At 43.4% G+C, this 23,104-nt stretch overlaps 1 protein-coding gene across 8 annotated transcripts in view; it reads right to left on the reverse strand.

Moving 5' to 3' along the window:
* Positions 1–9,885: 9,885 nt before the first annotated feature.
* The window catches only part of TBC1D1 (TBC1 domain family member 1), a 248,669-nt gene continuing 235,450 nt past the window's right edge, over positions 9,886–23,104 (reverse strand). For all 8 annotated transcript variants that reach the window (XM_050790904.1, XM_050790905.1, XM_050790907.1 and 5 more), the window contains 2 exons: positions 15,473–15,646; positions 9,886–11,721 (listed from right to left, as the gene is read on the reverse strand). In XM_050790904.1, the coding sequence (XP_050646861.1) occupies positions 11,518–11,721; positions 15,473–15,646 (378 nt within the window). In that variant the 3' untranslated portion in view covers positions 9,886–11,517. The remainder of the gene's footprint in view (positions 11,722–15,472; positions 15,647–23,104) is intronic.

The following is a 23,104-nucleotide window of genomic DNA, read 5'->3' on the forward strand; positions in this document are numbered from 1 at the left end:
TTTATAAAATGGGCAATGGGCAATGTTCCCATCGCTTTTATCCTTTCTCACAGGCAGAGCAAAGAGCTGGTGCTGGTGAACCTATTTCTTCCCTGTGGACAAGGCAAAGTTTCCAGGGCAGAGTTTCTTAGAGAAAGTGTGGTACCTAGACCTGCATACTCAGCATCTTCTGGAAACTTACCAAAATGCAAATTTTCAGGCCCCCCTCCAGAACTACTGAATCAGAAACCTTGGGGGTGGGGCCCAGCCATCTGTATTTTCAGAAACCTTCCAAGGGACTCAAGCTTCAAAACCACTGCCTGAGAGCAGGGTTGCTCAACATCAGCAATACTGACATTTTGGACCCATGATTCCTTGTTATGGGGGCTGTTCAAAGTATTGTAGGATGTTTAGCAGCCATCTCTGGCCTCTACCCACTAGATGACACTAACACATACCCTTCTTCGTTCCCCAGTTGTTAAAAGCAAAAATGTCTCCAGACATTGTCAAATGTACCCCAGGAGACAAAATTACCCCTAGTTGAGAACTACTGCCCTGGAGGTTGGAGGAGCAACAAGACAGAAGGAACCTGGGTCTTCAGTTGGCCTTGTAGAACAGAACCGCTCTCCATTCCAAATGGCCCACCTGCCCTCTGCACTGCTAGTAAAGGATAGAGAAATTGAATTTTGTTTGAGCAACTCTATTTTGAGTGACTGCACAGAAGCTTAAACTGCATCCCAACAACTGCCAGCCTTTCAGGGCCTCATAAGTACTTAAGACTTTGTTTTAATGTGATGGGAAACCACTAGAGTTTGGTTAAAGCAGGGGAGTGACATGATTTGTTTTGAAAGATCCACTCTGGATGCTGTGTGAAGAACAGACTGAGCGGATGTAGAAAGGATGTGTTTGATGGACTAGATGTAGGATATGAAAAAAAGGAAGGGGTCAACTAAGCATCTGAGTGAATGACAGTGTCATTGACCAACATGGAGATCTGTGGGGGACAGGGTTGATCTGACGGGATGGGGATCAGGACTTCAGTTTGTGCGCTTTGCTGCTGTGATTCACTGAATTTATCTTTCAGATACATTTACAGATTCATAAAGGTATTATGTGCAAATATGCTCAAGGCAGATAAACTCAAATGTCCATCAATGTGAACCTGGTTCAATACGTTGTAGTGCATCCAAGCACAGAAATATTACGTTCAGTTGTTAAAAAGAGTGAGTGGGCTGAGCATGGTGGCTCACGTCTGTAATCCCAGCACTTTGGGAGGTCGAGGAGGGCAGTTCACGAGGTCAAGAGATCGAGACCATCCTGGCCAATATGGTGAGACCCTGTCTCCACCAAAAATACAAAAATTAGCTGGGCATGGTGGTGCGGGCCTGTAGTCCCAACTACTCGGGAGGCTGAAGCAGGAGAATCACTTGAACCTGGGAGGTGGAGGCTAAGATCATGCTACTGCACTCCAGCCTGGCGACAGAGTGAGACTCTATCTCAAAAAAAAAAAAAAAAAAAAAAAAAAAAAAGAAGAGTGGAGTGGATTTGTATAGTGCAGTGGTCAAGAGTATGGGCTCTTGAGTCTGAACTGCTGGACTTGGTGGCCTTGGGCAGTAGGCATGACCTCTTTAGATGGCTTCCCCAACTATAAATTAGGATAATGATGGTACCTGTCCTATAGTTTTGAGGATTAAATGAAACATACACAGTATTCATCAGTATTTAGCTCATTCATTAGTTATCTCTTTATGAGTGTGAACTATTATTTCTATCATTGTCTACATGTACTGATATGAAAATATTCCCAAGATATTTTTTAAAGAGCAAGGTAACCAATTAGTGTGTATAGTGTTATCATTTATGTGAAAAAAAGAGTATCTGTATAAACACACACACACATACATCCTGTAATATGCATATCAATTCATCCTGTAGTATGCCTATCAGTTTTTGGAGGAAGAGATAAGAAACTGCTAAGTGATTAGTTTTGGGAAGTAGGATATAGGTTGAGGGGACTTTGGAAAACTTTGTTTTGTATGTTTCTGTTGTGTGTGCAAGTTTTTAGCACATGCAACATATCAAGGAAAGAAATATTTTAGAAAGACCACATATTGAAAGGTGGAAACTAGGTTGTTGGTTTTTGGGGAGTTTTTTTGTTTTTTTTTTTTAAACTGTAGGATTTCTTGGCATCCTTAACACATGCTAACATATTTTTAATCTCTCAGAGGAGCAAAATCCTTGAAATGGCGTGCCTCAGAAGCTCCCCAGTCTAGGAAACAGGGAGGGCTAAGGCTGGCCAGAACCACAGAAAAATCTAGGCTAGGCATTTTGCAGTAGTCAGACCGCTTTTCCCACATTCAGTTGGGAAAGCTGCCTTAAGTCATGACAGCTCTTTCAGATAACTTTTGACTGGTCCCCAACCAACTCATTCTTAAACCCCGTAAGTTGTCTTCATCTCTCCGGTTTATGCCTCCCTTTGTAGATGAATGACCTGCAAGTTCCCCAGAAGCTGGAGGAGGGGGAAGTATCTGTGCTCTACCACCCTGGGCACCTCATTTCCCACGTGTGTTCTGAGATGGGTACATGCCTGTCCCATGCCCTGGACCTGGGTGAGCTCTCCTGGCACAGTCTCTCCTAACTTTACCTTCTCTTGTTCCCTCCATGTGTGGAGGCAGATTTTTCTTCCTCCTCTCAACTGCCTTTTTTGGGGTTGGGGGATACTGGGAGGGCAGAGCAACTAAGGGATCATTCATTTTTAGTATTTACTAGTTAATATTTTACTACTTATCAAAAAGATTCTCAGACACACAGAACTCCTAGTGACCTATCAAAAGCATTGGAAGCTAAATGAGCCCACACATCAACACTTGCTACCCAACGAATAACCATGACCATGTCTTTCCTCATTCAATGAGTTAATATTTGTCTAAGGGGCTCACAACGGTGCCTGGCATATGGCAACTGCTGTTCTTATTACTGTGTCATTATACTCTAAACTCAACATTTCTCACTATTTAAGAGTCTCTGGAATTACTCAGATTTTCAGTAAACAATTTTATACGATGACTGTGGAACACAGAGATAAGCAAGTGACGTGATCTGCCAAGTATGAGGTCTTCATCGCAGTGGGAAAGTGAGAATAAAGCAGAACTACAGAACAAGAATAAACAGACTCGCTCTTCAGTTACCGCTGTTGCTAATGAGATGTCTCGGATTCTGTACTTGTCCAGTGGGATTCTCCTTCCTATGTGAGTGGTTCTTAAACTTTAGCACACATCAGAATCCCATGGAGAGCTTGTGAAAAAAGACTGTTGACTCCACCCTCCAGAGTTTTTGAATTAGTAGGTTGGTAGAGCCCATTAATACAATTCTAACAAGTTTCAGAAGATGCTGAGGCTATTGGTCTAGGGCCTACACCGAGACCCACTGCCCTATACATACATTTAGAACCTGACATTTAAAAGTGCATCTTGCTTGAATCAGGTCATCTGGCCAGCTTGTCAACATCAATCAAGGTCCTGTCTGTCATTCATTGCATTTAGTCGGTGGCATCCATGCATCCAAGAGCATGGTCCCTAGGGCCTCATACAGATCTCATGATACACATGTGCACCCGGCTGGCTAAGGAAAAAACCTCAGTCAGTGAGACCCCTCCTTTTTAGGCTCACCACAATCCATTATCCAGCACAGCATTTTTCAATCCTAAACTTTAAATTCACTGGGGAACTTAAAAACAAAAAACCACCCAGGCCCTCCCCCACAGTGTGTGTGTGTTAGCCTGGAGTACCCTTGGGCCCTGGTACTTTAAAAAATCTCTCTGGTTGATTCTGTTGTGCAACCGGGGCTGAGAACCACCTCCTAGAGGTCTTTCTGGTTTTATTAAATCAACACAATCGAACTCTCCTACTGCTCATATCACTTTAACTCATTTAAGTTATAATAAGCCTTTATTTAAGGTATTGTGAGAGGTAGTCAAAAGCTTTGCTGACCTCAAGGTATATTTTCCTACAGCTTCCCATCTTCTATATGGTCACTGTACTTTCAGAAACATAAAATTACATTGGGCTAGCATGACATGATCTTAAGGAATCACCTATTTTAAATGTTTGCACTGTTGAGGAATTTTGCCTGGGGCCAGTCTCAAGCTCACATAACTGATTTAGTTGAAGTCATCATAAGTAATGATAACATTTATTGCTTGTTAACTTGGTGTCTGCCACAGTACTCAGTGCCTGTCATAAATATTAGCACAATAATCCTATGAAATAGCTGTTATTTCCATTTTACAGACAAGAAATCAGGGTCAGATTCCAGCTGACTCCAGGGCCTGTGCTTTTAGCCGTGAGATGTTGCTTCTATTTATATTTACCTGGCTCCATCTTGTTCCTCAAATGTTTTACAGTGATTTACAAGGATATTAAAGATTTAAGAAAGCATGAAATAACTGGAATGAAGTAGAATCGGAGAGGGTCAAAATGAGTCAGAACCAAATGCCTGCACATTTGCTAATGGGAGGGCCACCAATTTGGTTTTGAGTGTTCTGGAAATGTCAAGTTAAAATAGGGTCACATGTTCAATTACACAGTTGACATCGGATTAAAAACAAACATTATTTGGGAGAAATACTTGAAAAGTTCTGGGGCTTTCTTAAAGAAGGCACTGAGCATTAAAGGGAGGACTGCAAGGATATCCTCATGATCCATGCAGACAAGCGTTTCATTGGGCTCAACGAACCATAACTTACGTCATCCACTTCCTACCTCATTAAATAAACTGGGAAGTTTGGCTGGCTCTGTAATTCTTCAAAGATCTCTGTCTTCCCATTTCCAGTGCCTCTTTCCACCATTGTCACCTCATTCCAAAAAAATAGCAATAGCAGTTGAGCAATTTTTTTTCTTTTTTTGCTCAGATTTTCTGAGTACCCTGGAATGCAATTTGAACAGTCAGGATTTACTGTTGTAGAATTTCACAAAGTCTCTTTTAGGCTCTCATGCCATGAAATCACACCTAATTTTTTCCTCAACCTTAAGGAATGTCTTCCCAATGCCCAGTTTCCCTTTGCAGATGATAACGGCAGGAAGTTGACAGGGCTGTGTCCACTGGCTGTCAGATCTGCAGGGGACATCATCATAAACTGAGATAACAAGGTCACCCCCTGCCGGGTGCCCACTACAATGTCCATTTCACCAACTCATTCTTCCTTGCAGTTTAATGCTAAGTTAAGAATAGCAGATTCCCTTGTGTCCATTAAAACTGTCAGTGGATCAAGCCAAGAATTTATCATTTATACTTATTGGACTATACAGTAATGGAACATTTATCTTGAAAATATTGGTATTTTCTTGCCATCTGAAAGAGACATGGTGTTAAGTGGGTGCTGAGTGGGTTAGTTTGTTTGGGCTACTCAGACTGGATAATTTATAAACAACACTTCTGGAAGCTGGGAAGTCCAAAATCGAGGCACCAGCAGATGTGGTGTCTGGTGAGGGACTGTTCCTCATAGAAAGATGGCACCTTCTTGCTGTGTCTTCACATGGTAGAAGGGCAAGGTAGCTCCCTCCAGCTTCTAAGTGCACTGATCCCATTCATGAGTGTAGAGCCCTCATGACTTAATCATTTCCCAAATGCCTTGCCTCTTAATTCCATCACATTGGATATTATATTTGAACACATGAATTGAGGGGGGATGGGGCAACATCAACATTCAGACCACAGCAGTGGGTTTGGGTTTTTTTTAAGGTCTTGGCTCAAGACTCAAAGCTAGGATAGAATCATTTGTCATTTGGAAGGGACTCTTCCACCTTCTAATATTAAGTCACCCAGAACACTCTCACCCAACTCCTCTGTTAGCTGGTTCCTTCCCAGTCTCACTTGAATACCAGCTCCTCAGCTGAGTCTTCTCTGAACATTCTAGGTAGGCAGCCCCCACCTCATGATTGATTTTTTGTTTACTTATTCCAATTACCTATCTCCCTCACTAGAATAAAAGTGCAACGATGGCAGATACTTACTTTGTCGTCTCAGGACCTAGAACAAGGCTTGGTACATAGTTGAGGGCTGGAGAGTGACAGCAGGGGAGACGTCATGCTCACTGAGCTGGATATGGAGAGGCAGGCAGGTGAAACCACACTGTGCAAAGACAGTACAGCTATAGTGAAGACAGACAGATCCAGAGTGAAAAAGCTAATATCCTTTCTAATAACCAACCCATTTAGATGACTTGAGCATATGAAATTTAGGAGTAAATTTGATAGTCACTTATTTCAAAGAAAGGAAATAGATTATGCCCTCCTTGGTAAGAAGTACCAAGCAGAGATAGGCATTCGGTATCATTAAGCAGACCCGCATGCAAACTTGCCTCTATTTCCCTAATGTGCTACTTCACCATCTGCACAGTTTCCCCAAGATGGCACCTCAGGAGGTCACCCTGTAGGGTGCTGAGAGCCAAAGCCCAAGTTTAACAGTAATCAGAGTCACCTCTTCCAACAGTTGGAAGAGATTAGAAATATAGTTACAGGGTTTAGAAAGAAAAGATTTCTGGAAGAGCAGAAAGGAGACACCCCAAATTGGTCAACATCGATCCAAATATGGAATAAGAAAAACAAGGGCAGGAAGATGTAGTCAGAAGAGTGAGGAAAGCAGGCAAATGACTGGGAAAAAGGATGTAACAAAGCTGTCCCCCCACCCCTTGGCCATGCCAGGTTGTCCAGGCTGTCTTCAGTGGGTCTAAGGAAAGGGCACTGCAGTAATAAAATGCCGTGATTCACAAGGAGTGATTCACAGCCTCCATTCTTCACACACACTGTTCAGTTCCTCTCTGTCTTCTCAGCCAAGCACTTTGCAGGCTCAGAACCACGAGTCTTCAGTGGCACTGCAGGGAAGGGCTGGGCGCGAGATGGTGTCTACAACAGGACCATGCAGGTGAGCAGGTAGCCATGTGGCCAAAGGCCTTAGACTAGAACTTGCTACCTCTGTCCCTACCATGATTATTCAGAACAGAGGCTCCAAGCGGGGTGGGCCCAGGAAAAGATGATGGAGGAAGTGCTAGAAAGTGCTTTTCAGAAAAGGGTTTGGAAGTGTTTCTATGGGTTAGGTCATGTTTTGGCCAAAAATCATGTGAGGGTGTTACTCAAACAATTCTGGAAACTGCTTTTATAATTTGTTCAAAACTTTCCAAATGAAGGGTTTCGGTGTTTTAAAGTCTTCGGTTAAAAAGTATAAAACCCTTTATATATTTGTGTCATCTGCCGTGAGAGAAGATGGAAATTCATTACTCAGATTTCCACAAAAACCTTTGCATAACTGATGAAGAAAAAAGAATAAGTAATTATGACTTAATGTGACTAGTTGTGTTCTTCTTCCATTTAGAGTTACTAAATTTTGAAAGTCAGTGCATTAAAAGCAACCATAAAACTAAGCTGAACTTGTAACTGACATCTGAATTACTAATCACAGTTTTAAAGCATTTACAGTAATGAAATGCTCATTATTCTTAAAAATACTGAATAGGAATTTTATCATTAATATTTTTAAACATTGTATTTTAACCTCATTCAAAACTTCTAGAATACAATTTACTCATGCACAAAATTTATTAATAAACATACATCTCGTGGTAGAAATCTAAACACTTTACTACTAAGGTTTACAACTAAGACAGTTATATGGTTATTTTTACAGATATTAAGAGAGATATCTATGAAGCCTAAACACTAAGAACAATCTTTTAAATATTTTGTTATCAATTTCAAATTATCCAAATAACTCTTGTGGCTGCTCCATACCATATAACTCTTGAATTTCCCTGATCATTTTAATCATTTCTAGAGATGGCAGCAAAATAGTTTACATAATGGAGTTTCTCTTTTATAAAACCAAAGGTAATTCTGTGTTGATTTGTTTCTTCTAAAAACATTATAATGCAAAGGTTTTCAAAAGTCCAAAGGTAAAAAGGAAATAGTTGTCAAGAACAAACATTATATCTAATCATGTCAAATCCTGTTGCAATAGAATTTCTCCGCCTCTGGGTCCACACGTAGGGATCACTCACTGGAGAGCCTCCCAGTTTTAACTCCCTATCAATTAAAGCTGCTGGAGGAATTTCAGGAGAGAAACTGATTTGGGCTTTTTACAATACAGGTCAGCTTTGCGAAAATGAAGCAAACATCTCTTTGCTTTGTAAATTGATGTCATCAGAAATGGTTCCCAAAACTCACCGGAAGTAAAGCTGGGTGCTGCCCACTATTAGGCAGCCAGAAGGCTAGGGATCTACTCTGATCCTGTAACCAACCATCAGGTGATTCTGAAACTCTCTACACCTCACTAAGCATTTTCCTATACAAAATGAGGTGGGAGGTGACTTTCCAGTATGAAGAGAAGCTCCCTCCAGCTTTCCCAGTCTAGAATTATTTTGAGCGATGCCAAACCCTTAAAGCAGAGTTTACATTTACGACAATGTGGCTTATAAATTATTGTCCCACATAGTTTCTGGATTTTAATTAGTAGGATTAAATAGTAATCAGAGTCAGCTCTTCCTACAGCTGGCAGAGCAGGGCAGATGAAAGCTGGGAGGCAGTCCCAGAAGCCAGAAGTGGTCTCTGAAGTTTGTCATCTCTAATGGTGCACCATCAGTGACTCTCAATGCCAATGTCAATCTGAGTCCGAACTTTATGGATCACTAATTGTACATACTTAGACGAAGGGCCTCTATAAAAAGACTCAAACATGCATGCTGTCATTCAAAGTAGGCAGGTTCCAAAATTAACCATGGTGGCTTATACTATGTTAACGTGGTTAATCCAGAACTGTGTTTTCCAGAGTCCCCTTCCCTAATTCCCCTGAATTACAATTGGCTCTAAGACATGCTGGCATGAGATCTGGAGGGCCAAAGTGAAACAAGTACCATTTTTCTCTGAGATAACCATTGTTCAATATGGTGTAGCAACGAGACAGACATGAAGGTGCCTGGCCAGTTCCAGCTTGTCCTCATTCCCTTCTGCTTCACCTCCAGCTCTTCTTCCTGAGTGTTGACTAGGGTGGCCCCGGCACACCACTAAATACCTGGCTGCAGACCCATGGAGGTGGTCACAGAGCCCCCGCCAGGTCACCTGCCCAGGCCCACTTCTGCAGTGGCCTTGTGCTTTGCTTCCAAAAGACGACCTGGTGACTCAGCCTGATTCACACGCCTTCTGAATCTTCACTTCTCCAGCACTTCACACAGTTGAGATTGATCTAATTCTGTAACAAAATTTGGTATCCCATGGCACTTGGAGCAACTCTTCTCCCGTTTACCAAACCAGACACACAAACCTCCAAATGGACGTCGTTGTTCTATCTATAGGCCACCCCTGAGAGGGAACCGAGTGTGCAAGCTGAAGAGAGTCTCATCCTGTTCCAGGTAATAGTACACTTCTTGAGGCCTCATAATGTCTTAAGAGGCATAAATGGCATCAAAAGATTGACACCAGCAAGTGTACAAATGAGTTTTGGGGGAAATACAACACAAAACGTGGTTTACAAATTTGGCTCTGAGAATCCTCACACAGTTGCCTCTCTGCACCTTGCCTAGTAAGTCACAAGCTGAGACTGTCCAATCTACATCCACAGGCTCATGTCAACAGTCCTTTCTGCCCAACACAATCTCGTAACAGCACTCATTGCCACATACCACCGATGGAGCTGGTCTCATCAGTGCTAAACTCACACCCTGGGTAGAGATGTTACAACTTACATAATTAACACTCAGATAACAATACTGGAAGCAGACACCAATATCTCAAATAATCTCACTGATGGTTGGGTAATGACCACACATAGGCCACAGGTGTTCATAAGGCACTCCTTTACTCCCAGGCTGAAAAGCAAAAATCCAAAGTTAAAAAAAAAAAAAAAAAACCACCATAAAAATGTGGGCATGAATTATTTCTTGTTTTATTGCTTTCGTGTTTCTTACTTGATGCAGAGTCAATGTTTTTGAGTAACAGTAATAAGATGTCCAAAATCCAACAGTAAACATTCAAATAGTAAAATCTGATGTAGAACAAAGTCCTCGAATGTTCACTCCTTTAAGTTACATCTAGTGGAACCACTAGGGATAAAGGCTGAACTCATCATCTTGGTTTATGATGGAAACCGCTCTCCTCTGACCCAGGAACAAGAGGAAGTCTCGAACGCCAGCCACCTGTTTAGGCACTGGGGGCAGCACTGTGGTCTCCTCGTGAAATGGCAGGGGAGACTCATAATGAGTCTAAGTATGGCAAACTCTCCTTTTACCCCAGGATTAAGAGACACCCCCACAACAACTGAGAGAATCAAAAGAAACTCCTATGGAATAGAAGAAGTGGTTACAGTAATAAAGATCAGAAATGATGGTGTTGTCAAGGAAGTGGCCTGTGACTGCACAGAACCCCATCTTTGTAAGAAAGCAAACCACTCTTAAATGCACATCAGAGAGGCTTTACACAGTGACTGGCTGCAAGCAGGACAACCGTGAGCAGCATTTTGCTTGTTGAAGGCACAGATCCTCGTCATCCTGAGAGAGGAGAGTCACTGTGTGCGACCTCTGAAAAACTGTCAGCTGTCATAAATCTGATTGCAGCTTCAGCCTGATCTTTTTTTTTTTGAAAATCCCAGACTCTTGGGGCAGCCCTGAATATCTTGATGTGCCTGCTCCTTCTGCAAGAAATCAGATTTCCAAGGGATGGAGACTCAAAGGAACATGATTGCATTACATCACACAACAGGCAAAAATAAATACATGACTCTATAGCATGGGTATGAAACTACCACCAAGAAATATCTCAGACCCCACAACTGCAGCTCACATACTAGCAATACCTGGTAGGGTCTAAAAGGTGTCAACTGTCCCATAAGCATTTACCTACTCTGACTTTGATCAACTGTACTTATGGGATAAGCAAAAATGTATGAAAACATTCTGTATTTTTTTAGAGACAAACCGTCTTAAATACCAGAGAGATCAATTTCACTTGACAGTGATCAGGATATCCAAATTAAACAAATCACTTTCCATTCTTCCCAGTGATCATCTTAGGTTTCCATAACAAGAATGGGCGAGAGCCAACTGCACCTTGCCAGTGACAGAGGGTGTAGTTGTCACACAAACCCTCTTGGAAGAATGATGGACCCACGCGTCTGCCCGAGGAATGACCTCGAGCTCTTCCAGCTTTTGAAATTCCACAGTATTGTGAATGCTCTTTACAAACACAGTGATACTCAAAAAGGAACCAACAAGAAAATATAAGTTGCATTTATTCACGTCCACGCCATCTAAAGCTACTGTGTACAGTAATCAGGACTGGAGAAGGGACGATTTAGTATCTAAAAACAACAACAAAAACACTGGGACATGTCCCCTGAATTGCAAGTGGGAGTTCGTAAGAATCTACTGGCTGACAAGCCGGTTTCCTCCCTGAGAAGCACACTTTCCGCTTCCTTCTCTCCCTCCAGCGTCTTCCGAACCTCTCAGTTAAGGCCTGGACAGTGTGGGATGGTGTTGCAATCTCTCCTGCAGAGCTGTCAGTCGCCCGTGGGCTCGGGCTGCATGCACTCAGGCTCTCGGAGGTCGCTGGGTGATGCGCTCCCACGCCGCAGCTCCTCCACCGTCTGCAGCAGCGCAGACCGCTCCAGCTCTAAGGTAAGCATGGCCTGCTTCAGCTTGCTCTCGCTGCTCAGGAGCTTCTCAATGGTGGCCTCAAGGCTTTGGATCCTACCATTTGCCACCTGGAGAATAAAAAAAATGAGAATACAATTGCCAGTGATAACACAGGAGGGATCCAGCATGCACTCGCAGTCCAGCCTTGGGAGCACTCTGGAGCCGTGTTTCGGCAGGGATGAGTCTACAGTTTATCATCAGTTCTGGCCACACAGGAAGGCAATTTGCACTCTTTGCGGGTAGGTGAACCAGGCCCTTAAAAGCACCCCGAGAGCCCCCGGCATTTTCTTCTCCTGCTATAGCTGCTGTGGAAGCCGATGCTGAGAGATGGTGGATCATGACACAGAGGGAACCCAAACCCCCAGGCACCACCACCGGAAAGACAGCTCGGATGGGGCCAAAGAAAGCTTCAGCGACACAAAGACTTCCCCGTGCCAAGCCTCCGAGATACGTAACTTTGTTACTGCAGCAGAGCCTGGCCTGTTTTGATGAGCACATATATTTAAACCCACAAATCGATTTCAGACTGACAAAAACTCAAAACGGTTTCCTCGTGAAGGCCCAAGTAGTAACAATCCTCGAATCTGAAATTCTTTTCAAACACAGTGATACTCAAAAAGGAACCAACAAGAAAACAATTTATTCAGGTCCATGCCATCTAAAGCTACTGTGTAAAGCTAGTGATGTCTAGAGGAACAAGACATCACTGTGTCAAGAAACACAGGCATTTACCCCGGAACACACATGGAGTCCTTGGAAAGGCCAAGTGTTCTGCTAAGAGGTTTATGTGCCTGGTCTCACTGACTGCTCACTACGAGTCTCAGAGATAAGCAGTATCCTCTCTTCCACCCTACAGAGGAGGAACGAGGCTCTGACTCAGTTTACATCCTCAGCACCTAGCACATAATTAATGCTAGTTAAATAGAATTTCCAGGTGTATCTTTCTAGCAACTGTCCCTCGTCTCATTTGCTCGGGCAGGCTTGCTTCCCAGGTGACAAGTGTGTTAGCTCTAGTGACATTAAGGGGTTCCCTAAGAAAACTGCAGAAACTCCAACACTTATGTTGATGTCCCTGAGGCCTTTCTGGCCCGTTCCCAGCTCACAGCTGCATCCTGGAGTGCTCTGTGACTTGTTGTATCTTACTAATCCAGTCCAGATTTGCCATGCTCCATTTTAGGTGGGAAAAATGGTGTGTGTGTATATATATATATATATATATATATTTTTTTTTTTTTTTTCTTTTTCCATTTTTCAAAGAAAATACTTTTTTTGAATGTGACACTTGTGCCAGACAATTCATGACTAAAAGTCTAGCTCTGGCTGGGCCACTAGAACACTCAAAATATAAAAAAGGGACCAAGAGCCTTAGTTTGTCAGCCTACTGGGCAGGGGGTGGCCCCGCTTCAGGTATCTCTTTAAGCAGTACTCTCTGATCCTCAAAATCCACCCATCGTCAGGGCCTGGCTCAGGGCCTACCCTCATCACTTTGAAGCCCCTCTGCATTCCGAGGTGCAACCTGCAGCTTAGTTAGTAGTGAATTAATTTGCATGGTCATTTGCTATTCTGCATTAATGCCAGGTCTCCTCAATAACACTGATGCTTTTATAGAAGCAAGCACGTCTTCTCTTTCACACATGGTCCTGTCTCCCACAGCACCTGGCTCAGTGTGGGCGTCAATGACTTGTAGGGATTATGACAAATCCATGTGCATTATTGTTTGGTTCCATCTGGCACGTCTATGCAATCGTCTGATATACTGCTGAACAAAACAGGTGGCAGAATTTGCTCTCGAGTCTAGACAACGTTCACATGTGTTTAACAGGGAACGAAATGGGATTTTGATACTTCTAACAATTTTATGAACAGAATAAAGGTAGGAAATGGGTTGATTTTGGTATTTCGTCTCCCCAGAAAAGCTATATGAAAATTCAGTACTGTATTGAACACCTTTCCTTGTCTGTGTCTGAAAAGTGTACAAGGAGGAGGCATGATTCTCACATATGAGAGGCATATTTTCATAGAGGATCATGGAAAAACTATATCCAAACACCACAAATCAATACAATACAATCCTAGATCCAACTCTTTGAGAGCTGCAGTGTCTTACTCAACTTGGTGGTCCCCAGCACTCAGCACTGCAGGGACTCAGGAACTACTGGTGGGTTGGCATAGACCACAGTTTTGAATGATCCTTTCAGAAGTGCAGAACTACTTGGTCAAGAGAACGACCATTCCAGGGCGAACATCTGTAATCACCAATTACTGGTCTGATGCCTTTAGTGAGGAATGTAGGTAGCTAAGAAGTTTTTCACAGCTCCCTGTCTTCACAAAAACAATAGCACAAGAGCAGCATGGAATTATTTTCTATGCTCTGTCACCAAAAAACTACATGGTCATTTACCCAATACAACAAACCTTGTATGTAAGAACTGCCTATCTTAACAAGCTAAACACTTCAATGCAAATGTGAGCCATAATTATTAGAAGAGTTTCCACCATGTTATATTTCAGGGACCTGTCATTGGCTTAGAAGCCATTTAAAATGACCACCTATACTGTGTACCCCTACAGGCCAGAGCGGCTCTTCATCCTCTGGAGACTCCCCTTGAGTCACAGCTGAGACTTCCAGTTAAATTGTATACAGGCATATTTTCAGTTAGGACATCTCTATCTTAGGGGAAAAGAAGAAGTTAAATTTCAGAATGTGAGTAGTTATTAGGGCTGGGCAGGAATAGCATTCAGTCTTGTTCCTCTCTTTCACATATCTGATCGGGTATGCTGGGATGGAATGCCTGCTGGGAGGAATGCATTTCAGACAGCTTGACTCACTAGGCTGGCCTTTCTCACCCTGCTGCCAAGCTCGTGTCTGCAAAGCTCATCTTTCTATGAAGAAAAATCAGAGGCTTAGATCAGAATGGGACTTATTCTCAGGACAGCCCAGGAACACCATAAAAAATTTGGGCAAAAATATGTATTTTTATCCACAGCCACTCAAAAACAACTTTTAAAAACACCCTCAAAACAATTCCTGAACAGGGACAGCACTGCTACACACTTGTGACATTAAAAAAAGTAGAACATATGGTTGCTTCATGCCATCTGATTGACAAAAGAGCTGCATTCCGCAGTTAGGCATTCTTTTCAGCAGTGTGCCTGGGTGATGTGGGGGTGGGGGTGATGCTGGACCTGGTCAGCTCCCGTCTCCGTGCTACACCTCAGGGCTTGCTCTGCACACCCTCCTGCATGCACAGTCTCAACTGGACTTTCTTCTGTATGTCCTCACCTGAGTGTATCCGTGTCGAAATGGAAGTTTCTAGAGGGGAGAACTGAGACCTTCATTAATCAAATCTTTGTATATGCACCAAGGACTCACAAAGAATTATCATCTGCTCCGGTTTGTTATGTTTATTTCTGTGTTACTGTCCTCCTTTACTGTCCCTCTGTGGACCTAGCTGATTTTGCTCATAGAAGTTAAAGCTCTTAGATTCTCTTTGAGTAATGACAATGGCTGGCATTCAGCTAACAGGTCACAGCATCCTGAATCCAAGTTCATCTCTGGGCCTGTCTCCAAAAAGAGTTAAGTGCAGAAACAGCCTCTCAGAAAGCTCAGGGACCGTCTGACCTCAGCAAAGGACAATCTGTCTGCTCCATAATAAAAAGGACCCATTCTCCCAGGATACCTTTGATCCCAACTATAAACAGATCAGGGTGGGAAAGGTCCTCTGGTCATGGGAAAGCCCAGCCTGCTGTTGCCTTTGGTGAGTTAATGAACTACCATATATTTGTGATTCAGGAAGCTGCTTTATAAATATGCTCTACCTGCAACTGTTCAAGGAGGTCAAGGTTCTGTTTGCGTAAGCTGCTGTTGGTTTTCTCTAGTTTATCCATTCTTTGGTTGTCACTGAGAGGAGAGGAATCGATAAGTTCTTCTTGAAGGACATGGTACTCAACTTCATAAGCTTGTAACTGTTTAGCAATGTCCATCTCAAATACCTGTTATAGAAAGAAAAGTCATCAGGTACTAAAATTGAGAAAAACCCCACACATACAGGCAGGTGTCCGCAATCATGACAATGCGCATCTGTGAAGCGTCTCCTCTACGCTTAGCTCTATACTTGGTACTAGAAGTGATAAATAAGAACAACTATGCACTGAGAAAGTAATACTTTTACTTGGGACAAAAGGATATAAGAAACATCTAGAAATAATTCCAAGGTAACATTAAGTACAGGTTTTTGATACTCATCTTCCAAAAGTCAAAAAAAAAAACCTCTCATTTTTAAAGACTTAAAAAAATTTATTTTTAGTTCTTATTTCATTTCTTTTCTCTGAAAATTCTGTTAGGTTAGATAAATCAACTATGGGTTAAAAGGAGAAAAGAAACAAAAGAATCACAGCCCTGTTTGCACAGTCACCAAGTCAAAGTTTAATTATAGTTCAGTTGGGTTTTCAGAGTTACAAGAACAGCTAAGTAATGGGTCTGTTTACTAAAAAACTCTCCTTTGCACACAAATATGCAGAAATGAGCCAAAACCCAAATGTCACCCACACAGATGAGTGAATACGAAACGATGCCTGAGTTGTCTTCTTTCCCACAATAGCAATGGTGACGAAAACACCGCACGTGTGAAAAACAACCCCTGAGTGCCCAAGTGACTCAAGCTGTCCGTGTCTGTACTTTCTCTTGGTGAGGAAGGCAGGGCGGAAAGCAAAGTCAGAAGACAGCTGCTGCTGCCGCTGCCCAAGGCATTTCCTTTCTTTCCAGTTGTTTCCATGAGAGAACCCCAGGGGCCGGGGCCTCTCAGCACAGCAGTGAAGCCCCAACGTTTATCTGACTGATCTGAGAATACAGTCAAGCTGGGACCATCTTAAAAGAAAAAAAAAAAAAAACTTGCTAGATCAGAACACACATTCAGAGAGTGAAGTCAGACTTTTAAAGGGCAGAAACTGCCTCTCTATTGCATTTCCTTAAGCAACTCCAGTATTGTTAAAAATCAGTGTAAAACTACTTCTCATGGCATCCTATTGGCATTCAAACTAGCATATCTTCCCTGGAATCAATGTTCAAAAACTATGTTTCCTTTCTCTCCATTCCCAACAGTCTTATTTTCTCTTCCTTGGGATGAATTTTTCAGCTTGCTGTTTTTTATTTAATTCAGTGGATAATACTAATAAGGCACAGGAGTCATTTGATGCCTAAAAACTAAAATCCATTGTATCTGTGGCATGTGTGTGCATGTGTGCGAGGGGAGTAAGAGGGAGACAGAGAATTTCTACTGGATTGAACTGATTCTCTTTTGTCCTTCTGAGTGACTATGAGGTCAGCAGGGATTATTATCTCCATTGGACAGCCGAGGTAACTGGCTCTGAGGCTTTGCGTCGGCCTTAAAATTGGGACTCCACTGGCGACTCTATGAATGACTTGAGCTCAGTACTTAACCTCTCTCAGTCACAGTTCCTGGCCTCCCACCTGGGGCAGACAGTGCCTACCTCCCAAGATGGCTATGAGAATTAAACAAGGCAACTCATGGAAGTTCCCAGCACACGCCTGGCAGGTTGAGCGGGCGTGCTCTTAGCTACGGGATCTGCTTCCACGCATTTGCCACAAAACCCTCACATTTCTTTTTTTTTTTTTTTTTTTTTGAGACGGAGTCTCGCTCTGTCGCCCAGGCTGGAGTGCAGTGGCCGCATCTCAGCTCACTGCAAGCTCCGCCTCCCGGGTCTACGCCATTCTCCTGCCTCAGCCTCCGAGTAGCTGGGACTACAGGCACCCGCCACCTCACCCGGCTAGTTTTTTGTATTTTTTAGTAGAGACGGGGTTTCACCGTATTAGCCAGGCTGGTCTTGATCTCCTGACCTTGTGATCCGCCCGTCTCGGCCTCCCAAAATGCTGGGATTACAGGCTTGAGCCACCGCGCCCGGCCCTAACCCTCACATTTCAACCTCAGCAAAGCCACCATCAATGGATGCCATGTCATGGAACTTCTGAATCGTCTGAACAGTAAAAACCACAAACATCAAAACTGAGATTGTTTGGCACTCATGTATAATTATAAATACGGTGCTGAATAAATGTCCTGTACACTATTACTTTTTTTCTTCCATAAAGATTTATTTTTAAGTGATCTCCTAACCTGGAAAGCCTAGAACAAAACCTCTGACTTTTCCTACAGATTGATGTTCTGTGTTAAGTCAATGCCTCTCAGCAGTGCCCAAAGCCATAAACTCTTCCAGGCCTCCATTAATCTCTACCCTGGGTCGCAATCATCTCTGCTTAATTGCCTGATGATCTCCTGACTGCCAAGACTCTTAGGCCCTTCATTCTGCAGTTATGCCCCTGAATTTACCCCAAACCATGGCAATATGAGGTTGCTGGTCAAAGGAGAACCCGGGTCACTGAACAAGGGTTTCAGCCCTTGGGCTAGTTACTTGGGGAAATAAAAGAAGATGGGAGGGGCGCCTGTCCTTGCACACTTAGAGAGCACAGGTGATCCACTGCCAGGAGCAGTTCTCAGCCAGAGAAAGAGCAGGAAGGCCTAACATTAAAAACCCGATCCTTCAGTATGTTGTCTCAGATGAATAAAAAAGACGAATATTAAAAACTAGGTGTTGATGGGAAAACAAGACACATACACTTTAAGGTATTTTCATTTCTGGTCTGAGTCACTCCTGAGGCTGGACAAGTGCAGTGTCAACCTCCCCCGGGGTCTTGCCTAAGCCATTCCCTGAGCACCGGTCACTACACAAAGCTGCAAGGTACCCGGCCCCTCTGCAAGGGGGACTAGATCTCATCTTCTTTCTGCCTGGCCCATCTCAGAGCAATTCCACTGGAGTCGTAATTACTGGAGATCTAGAGCCTTCCCGTCATCCTGGCTCTTAGGTTCTTCAAGGTTTTCGAGCAAGTTCCAGAATTTTGGTACTGAAGAAAATTTCTCTTCTGCTTACCAAGGTAGGAATGACCTATTCCCATACTTTCGATGTTTTGCCGAAAAGATAAAACTATTTTAAGTTACTAATAGAGCTACATTATTGGAAGCTTGAAAAATAAAAGAAAAATTACCAAATACAACTTTTATATCTAGCTGCATTTCATCTTTCCTAAAAGCATGTTTTTTCTAGTTCTAAACATAACCAACATAAAATTTCCTATCTCACTTTTCCTTTACTTAACATTGTATCAAATGAGAGCTTTTTCATGTCGCTATATATAACTCACTTCATGATATTCTACCAGCTCAACATACCATAATCATATTAATCCAGTTATCGAGTGTTAGACATCTAGTTCCAAGTTTCTATTATTATAAATGACAAATCTAGGATAATATCCTTATACATATGGCTTCCCTCATATTTTGGATTATTTCCTGAGGATACATTACAAGAAATGGGATGACTGAGTCAAAGGGTATGAATATTTTACTGGCTTGGGGTATGTATCGCCAAATTGCCTCCCAAGAGCCACTAATCAATGTGCTTTGCCATCAGCAACAGGCTAATGTTCTGCATACAGTATACCCTTGGTGCCGGGTATGGGCATTAAGAAATGTCTCTCTGTTGATCTAGTAGGGTAAAGCATTACATAAGTTTAAATTACACATGAAGGCAAATATTTTCCCACATATTTGTTTACTAGATGGCTCCTCTTCGGTGAATTGTCTGTTTATGTTCTTGGCTCATCTGCTATTGTAGACTCAGCATTTCTCTTCACAGTCCACAGACACTGATTAATAAAGTCATGAACCCTGATGGTTTGTAGAACTCGCCACAGAGCTTCTGCCCTCCTAACCCCCTGCCCTCCAATCTGCTGGTCCCATTGCCATACTAAGGGCTGGAGGGTGGAAACAGTCGGCCCAGTATCAGCAACAAGGGGGCGCACTGTCTGTAGTGAATTACAAAAACAATAAAACCCACTAAAAGTCCGTCTGCTTGTTATTACCACCACATGTGAGCAATTTTCAACAACGCCAGTGGTAAACCACTTCTCCCCGCCATGCCCCACCCTCCTGGTATGGTACCAGTTGTCCTTGTACAAAACTACTCCTTTTCCATGGTGCAAACTGCCCGAGAAGGGACGGCTCCCCCACAGGCAGAAGAGGCACCTTTGCCTCCGATTTGAGGTGTGTCTTCTGAACATAGGAACCCTGGTTTCTAACCTACAAGCTCAACTGGAACAGGGACTCGTTTGTTCATCGTGTTTCTAACAGAGCTGCCCACAGCAGGGTTTCTCAGCTGTTTCTGTGTATGTGAATCCCCTGGGGATCTCGAAATGCAGATTCTGATTCAGCAGGTCTGCGGTGTGGCCCCAGATGCTGCATTTCTAACAAGCTCTGACATGATATGATGACAATGCTGGGCTGAGGCCATGCTCTGAGTGGAGCCTAAAGGATGCTGAAAATAGGCTATTTACCCTGCCTCCCAAAGCCACCCTTCCTCTTTTTCTTCCTTAAGTTGAGCTGAGGCTTCACAACCACACAGCACCCACTGTGACAAGAACGTAACACTGACCTCCTTTCCTTTGTTACTAATTATTCCCAGAGTTTCCCTTCTTCTCGGGTCAGAAGATGTAGATGGTTTATTCAATGGACAGTTTTTGGTAACTACACTGCCACAAAGGCTTCAGACACCCTTGGTCTTCTGTCCTGAGCTCTGTCACCTTTGGATTGCCCTCCCTGGCTGCTTTCAGCCTGTCCACATTGAGCCAGAGCTCCAGAGTCCTGTCCTTGGCCACCTTCTCTTCCATCCAGGATCCAGCTGTGTCCCAGTTGCTCAGGCTGAGACTCTCTATACAGGGAGGGCATTTAATGAAATGGAACCACGGCTATCATAGAGGACCACCTAGATGCCCTCACTCCCTGCCCCACCTCATCGGTACACAGGGCAGTATGCTCCACCATCTGCAATGGAAGCATCCATTATACCTACTCTGAAAACCTCCAAGATTCGGGCCTGGGAGATCTCTAAGGCTGCAGAGGAATCACGTGGGACCCCATGTGTGCTTTCTGTGTAGAACTTAGGACTACAGCACCCTCTGGAGGGAAGGGGTCAGTGGGAAAGCAGAAAGCCTGACAGAGAACATTCAGATGTCAAGTTCAGATAGAAACACCAGAGGGAAAGAGGGCAGAGAGTTGCCTGGGGGTAGAACTACTTTCTATAAGGACCATTGATAGAATAAAAACCTGGACCCCAAATGCAAATTTTTGTGCTCACCCCCAAAATGTTCAACACATCAGGTTCTGAGAACAGCTCTCTGCTGTCATTCCTGTACCTTCTCTTTTAGTTCAGGGCTCAGCAAACCACCACCTGTGGACCAAGCCTATCATGCTGCACAGTTTTTAAAATAAAGTTTATTGCAACATGACCCATCATCCCCTTACATGCGGTCATGGATTTTTTGTGCTGCGAAGGCTGAGGTGAGTAGCTGTCACAGAGGTGAGCAGTTGTGACGGTATGGCCTGTGAAGCCTAAAATATATACTACCTGGCCTTCTTTGGAAAATGTCTGCCAGCCTATCTTAGGTCACCTTTTAAGTCCGGCTGGACTCAAACACCTCAGCTCCAACCTCACAGCCCTGGCTCCCACAGGCCCTGCCTTTCTACAAGGGGCCGGGCATGTTACTCTCTGCTCAGCTTCATCTATAAGAATAGGAATTATAATACCTATGTCCCAGAGTTATTAAGTCAGTGGAGACCAGGCACAGTGGCTCATGCCTGTAATCCCAGCACTTTGGGAGGCTGAGGCGGGCGGATCACTTGAGGCCAGGAGTTCAAGACCAGCCTGGCCAACATGGCGAAACTCCATCTCTACTAAAAATACAAAAATTAGCTGAGTGTGGTGCCGCATGCCTATAGTCCCAGCTACTCAGGAAGCTGAGGCACGAGAATGCTTGAACCCAGGGGGTGGAGACTGCAGTGAGCTGAGATCGCACTACCGCATTCCAGCCTGGGCAGCAGAGCAAGACTCCGTCTCAAAAAAAAAAAAAGGCAGTGGAACAATGAATGGCAACTTCCAAATAGCCAAATAGTGGCCTGAAACAGGTACCCGCACAGCTGTTTTCTTCCCATGCCGTGTCCATTTCCACTCTTCCAGCACCGAAGGAGCACCTGATGTATCCTAAGAACCCTCAATATGTTTTATTTTTTGTTTTTTACAGAAAATAGGAGAGAATGGGATTTTTTTCTGAGGCTGAATACTCAGGAGGTAAACAATGTCAGCACTGGATACAGCCCTCAGTCTAGGTAACCAAGGCTCTCGGGGGTCTCTGCCCTAGAAGCTATAAAATGTAAGTACATGCAACAAAAGCTGTAAGAAGGGAATGAAGGAAAGAAAGAATGAATGAAAATGTCAGAAACCAAAGAATCAAAAGGGTAGAAAAGTCAGTATTAGAATTAGGAAAAAACTCTAAATTAAATGACCTCCAGAGGCTCTTGGCAGTGTAGGAGAGCTGCTACAGCACTTTGAGGTGAGAAAGACTTGAGTTTGAACCCCTGCCTTTCCACTTTGCAGTAGAGTGAGTGTGGGTCAGTCAGTGAACCACTTTATATCCTCTCAGGAGTGCAGCCTGGACTGAATAGGATCGTGCGTCCACTTAGATGCCCACCCAACCTGGCAAAAAGCAACGCCCCAACAAGCCAAAGCTATCCACATCAAGAAGAATGTGCCAGGGAAAGAAAAGAGATGGAGAGGCTCTCAATTAAAGATGAGTGCAGAACAGAAAAGCACTGCTCTTTCATAAGGGCATATGCAATGTGCAAGCAGAAATCCAAAGTTAACAATTGATATGAAACCTCTTCTTTTGCAGGCCAAAGTTGCATCCTTTTCTGTGCTTAACACCTAAGGTGCGGCAGCAAATGAAAATCACAAACACTGCATGTGGATGCAATTCACTGGAATCATGGATTCCTTCTGGACTATCAGAAATCTCCAGAGTAAGGGTTTTTCAAAAATAGCTTTATTTCACCATTTGTTTTTACCTGATTGCTCTATGCTTTCGTTATACAGTTGTGTGTTGCATCACAACAATTTGGTCAATGGCGAACTGCACATATCATATATGATGGTGGTCCCATAAGATTAGAATACCGTATTTTTATCGTACCTTTTCTATGTTTAGTTATGTTTAGATACACAAATACTCTGCCTTGTATTACAACTACCAACAGTATTCAGTATGGTCATGTGTTGTACAGGTTTGTAGGGCCTAGGAACAACATGCGTAGGTGTGTAGTAGGCTATACCACTTGGGTTTAAGTACAATTTATGATGTTTGCACAATGATGAAATTAACTAATGATGCAGTTCTCAAAACGTATCGCTATTACTGACACATGACTATGTGGAGCGGGTTCCAGGTTTATGAGAGGCCTGACTGCTGACTCTGCAGTGACTCAATGATGAAATCTCTTCCAGTGCTTTTGTAGCTACCCAGCCTCTGGACACTTCCAATGATGC

This window comes from Macaca thibetana, chromosome 5, assembly GCF_024542745.1.
Source record: "Macaca thibetana thibetana isolate TM-01 chromosome 5, ASM2454274v1, whole genome shotgun sequence".
NCBI classification, from domain to species: Eukaryota; Metazoa; Chordata; class Mammalia; order Primates; family Cercopithecidae; genus Macaca; species Macaca thibetana.